This window comes from Carassius auratus, chromosome 28 (genome assembly GCF_003368295.1).
Source record: "Carassius auratus strain Wakin chromosome 28, ASM336829v1, whole genome shotgun sequence".
NCBI lineage: Eukaryota > Metazoa > Chordata > Actinopteri > Cypriniformes > Cyprinidae > Carassius > Carassius auratus.
In genome coordinates, this window is record NC_039270.1 from 15,793,190 (window position 1) to 15,797,533 (window position 4,344).

Genomic DNA, 4,344 nt, shown 5'->3' on the forward strand with positions numbered 1-4,344 from the left:
ATCAGTGTGTCCTAATGCATTTAGAGCAAGTCTCAAAACTCCTTTTCTTAATCCTCTCAAATCGATCGGTGCCAAAATACATCTGTCTGGCATCAGCTGATCTGGAGCATTCGGTGACTGTGCCAGTACTGTATTTTATCTGTTTTTATTTTATAGTCTTTATTTTATACCTATTAAGTATCTTAGATTAGGATAAAAAAGACAGTCAAATGTTTTATACAGTGGTGTAATATTTCATAGAAGAGCATAATCAATACTATCGTCTGGTATTCATCATTTCGATTAACTGACTTTTTAATTTGTATGTGGTGTACTCTTCAGCTCATAATTGTGGTTGCTGTTTATCTGTTTTCTTTTTGAAACAACAAGTCTGGTTGTGGGGTGTTTTGGGGCTGAAAATGGGCCTCACTGTCAGACCCTGCTGTCAGTAAACGTCTTCTGCGATGTTATGGAGGCCCAGGATGCTTCGATAGCGGCCTTTAGCTCATCCAGAGTGTTGGGTCTTGCGTCTCTCAACTTTCTCTTCACAATATCCCACAGATTCTCTATGGGGTTCAGGTCAGGAGAGTTGGCAGGCCAATTGAGCACAGTAATACTATGGTCAGCAAACCATTTACTAGTGGTTTTGGCACTGTGAGCAGGTGCCAGGTCGTGCTGAAAAACAATCTTCATCTCCATAAAGCTTTTCAACAGATGAAAGCATGAAGTGCTCCAAAATCTCCTGATAGCTAGCTGCATTGACCCTGCCCTTGATAAAACACAAAGGACCAACACCAGCAGCTGACATGGCACCCCAGACCATCACTGACTGTGGGTACTTGACACTGGACTTCAGGCATTTTGGCATTTCCTTCTCCCCAGTCTTCCTCCAGACTCTGGCACCTTGATTTCTGAATGACATGCAAAATTTGCTTTACGTTCAGAAGTTTATTTCTGTGTCTTACCCTCTCGCTTGAGGGTGTCAATGATGGCCTTCTGGTCAGCAGTCTTACCCATGATTGCGGCTTTGAGTAATGAACCAGGCTGGGAATTTTTAAAAGCCTAAGGAATCTTTTGCAGGTGTTTAGAGTTAATTAGTTGATTCAGATGATTAGGTTAATAGCTCCTTTAGAGAACCTTTTCATGATATGTTAATTTTTTGAGATAGGAATTTTGGGTTTTCATGAGCTGTATGCCAAAATCATCAGTATTAAAACAATAAAAGACCTGAAATATTTCAGTTGGTGTGCAATGAATCTAAAATATATGAAAGTTTAATTTTTATCATTACATCATGGAAAATAATGAACTTTATCACAATATGCAAATTTTTTGAGAAGGACCTGTATATATATATATATATATATATATATATATATATATATATATATATATATATATATATATATATATATATATATATATATATAAATATACAACAACACAGATAAATGTCTATTTCAACGAAGCCACATTTGCTAACAGCAGAAGAACTTCCAAGAAATAATACAACAGATGTGTCAGCACAAACAAAAAGTTCATAGATATTGAAAATAAGTATTTTGGTTATGCTCTGTAGAAAAGAACACAAACAGACAGGAATCAAATTCCATATTGCTCCACATTCCACAGCTTTATATCATCCTATAAACCTTAATAATCCTAAGTCACTACATTATGTATTGTGCATTCATAGGCTGGTGACTGTTTCAAGGCAATGGTGCAAGTGTCCATTTGCAGGTCCAGAGGTGGAACTAGTCTAGTCCACTAAACAAATCCAGGTGACGCATCTTCCTGTAGTCCAGTTCAAATAATACCATACTGGGCGAGCTCGTGCAACTCCAGATGGCTAAAGGCTTCCCACGGACACACCACGGTAATGTCTGTGCATGAAAGAAGTTGGCAGATGAAGCACGGCAGTGAGCCAGACAATGAGGAAAATCAGTTTGCAAGAGTAGTGGCTTTAGCATATAACAAAACACAGTAATTAAATCACTACATAAGCAATGTTCCAAGAGTTGTTCTCACCAGTCCTAAGACCATCCATTCCTGGGATCTCATCTCCAAATCTAATTAAAGAAGAAAAAAGGTTCATTCCTAATACACTCTTTTAAAAAATGGCTCCTCAACAGAATAACCATTTTGGTTCTCCAAAGAACCTTTCAGTGAACAGTTCTTAAAAGAACAATTTTTCTCTTAGTGTGAAGAACCACTATAAAGAATATTTTATGAAAGGGAAAGACTCCATGGATGAAGGTTCTTAATGAAACCAAAAAAATTCCTTTACTTTTTTTTTAAATGTATATATCAAGCAGATTTCAATGCCATCTACTCACTCTTTGACTCCCTTCTTGGGAGGTTTGCTTTTGAATTGCCTTGTGATTCTCAGTTTGAATGTATGTGGTCCTCTTCTGGGTGTTGTTGGTCCCACCACTCTTATCAGGCTTATAGGCGAGTCGCTGAGACTCTCACAGCTATTTCCAGAGCTCATCCCAGTACACTGTCTGTATCAGATTTTTGTATCCTATCTTGCAGACTCAACAATTTCTCGTTCAACATCAGTCTCTCTTCTTGCAGTTAAGGAAAGCCAGTTCAATACGCTCAGACTGGCCTGTGTTTGCGTCAATGGGTCAACAGCAAAGCCTGACAGATTGGCGCAGTGACGTAGCAGCAGTCTGCTGCGGGTTAACTCAGGCAAAAGGACAAGAACACTCATTGGATTCTGAAAATGCAAACTGGCCTTCATTAAGAAATCTTTGTGAATGGTCAGCTCACAGCAGTACACCTGGAGAGTCTGTCATGGATAAGATAGAACATATGCTTCATTCATGACAAAAATTGCATTCGCAAGCATCCAAGCAGTCAACAACTTTGATAATGACAATAGACCAACCCTGGATGGCAATACAAGCTTTTTTTTTTTTTTTAGTTCAAATAATGCAAACACACATCAAACACTTAAGAGCGGGGTGGTGAAAATGTAATTCAACTTTTAAACAGGAGGGGGTAGTAAGATTCCTAATAAAAGCTGACACTAAACTAGTCTGATCCTCAGTAAAGCACAGTAATTCTCAACCAGGCTCCTCAGCTAATTCACAGGACTACTTATATATTAAATCAAACTTAATTAAAATGCTTCAAACTGTTAATAAATGCAAGATCTACAACATGTAAACTGACAACATATTTCTCACTCGGGTGAAACTACACATCTGAGGTCTCACTCTGACAATTTTGACCACTGCAACATAGCTGGATTGTGCAGATGGGCTTTGAATATCGTCTTGGACAATGGGGGGCCTTGGAATTAAAAAGACTGAGAACTGGTGTGGCATATTCTTTTCTGGAGAAAAAAAAAACAGGTATGGCTGAGAGATAAAAGCTGTGGCCTGGGGCCAAAGTAGGCTACTCTTCAGCATTCCTCATCTCCCTTCAGCCTTGCTCTACTGTAGTACAACTCCAGCAATAACAGGAAACAAATCTATCTATCTATCTAATCAACTTATGTAAAGAGAGCGTAAAAATGAACATTATTACCATACAAACAAAAACAAATGATGAGTAGCCTACTACTATGAGGTATAGGCCTATTACTCAAACAAAATCCGATACAACAACTGACCAATTTTGTCCAGATTTAATATGCTTGACAACATCAGCTACAAGAGGGTCTAAAATATATAGGCCAAATGTTTAGCATCATTTAAATGAACAATTTATAACTTCACATTTATAAACAGTGTAGATAGGCTATATTTGGGTTATATTAAGATATTTCTTATTTTTTTTAAAATATAAAATTGCATTTAAGGAACATTTAAAATTTGAACATTCAAATTTCGACGTAAAATTGCCGGTGGTTGCACTGCAGCAGGCATTTAACGTCGAAAAGCACTTCGAGGAATTTACAGACTTGTTGGGACAAAGATCGTGTCATATGTTTTAGCAGATGAGTTTGTTGCAGAAGGCATATGTTTAGGAGCTCATAGATAGTAGTGCAGATATCTGCTGAGAAAGCACCGACAGACACTGCTCGGGCTTTCTTCGTTATCATAAGAGCTTCTACGCAGCCAGGCATTAATATCCTGATACGAGTGATTCGACACATGGTCGTACAGAAAAGTTTGATAAATGTGTTTGATAAAATCAGACTGACGATGCTAACGTTGCAGTTGTTTGCTTTGCAGCACACGTGCAGCAACAACAGAGATCTCTGTCAAACTTACTCAAACCTGTCCTGTGATACTTGAACCATTATATTTTTCTTATACATCATTTTACTATTATATAAAAATGTGACATTCATTTGCAAGTAGCAAACATAAATGGCGATATTTACAAAACCGTAAAACAATTTTAAGTACC

At 37.6% G+C, this 4,344-nt stretch overlaps 1 protein-coding gene across 1 annotated transcript; it reads right to left on the reverse strand.

Annotated features, from left to right (window-relative positions):
- Window positions 1-1,592: 1,592 nt before the first annotated feature.
- LOC113047642 (retinal cone rhodopsin-sensitive cGMP 3',5'-cyclic phosphodiesterase subunit gamma) lies at window positions 1,593-2,694 on the reverse strand. The gene is made up of 3 exons (XM_026208995.1): window positions 2,316-2,694; window positions 2,008-2,048; window positions 1,593-1,862 (listed from the first exon to the last, which is right to left on the reverse strand). The coding sequence occupies exons 1-3, from the start codon at window positions 2,468-2,470 to the stop codon at window positions 1,786-1,788; spliced, it is 273 nt and encodes a 90-aa protein (XP_026064780.1). The 5' UTR covers window positions 2,471-2,694; the 3' UTR covers window positions 1,593-1,785.
- Between the last annotated feature and the right edge of the window lie 1,650 nt (window positions 2,695-4,344).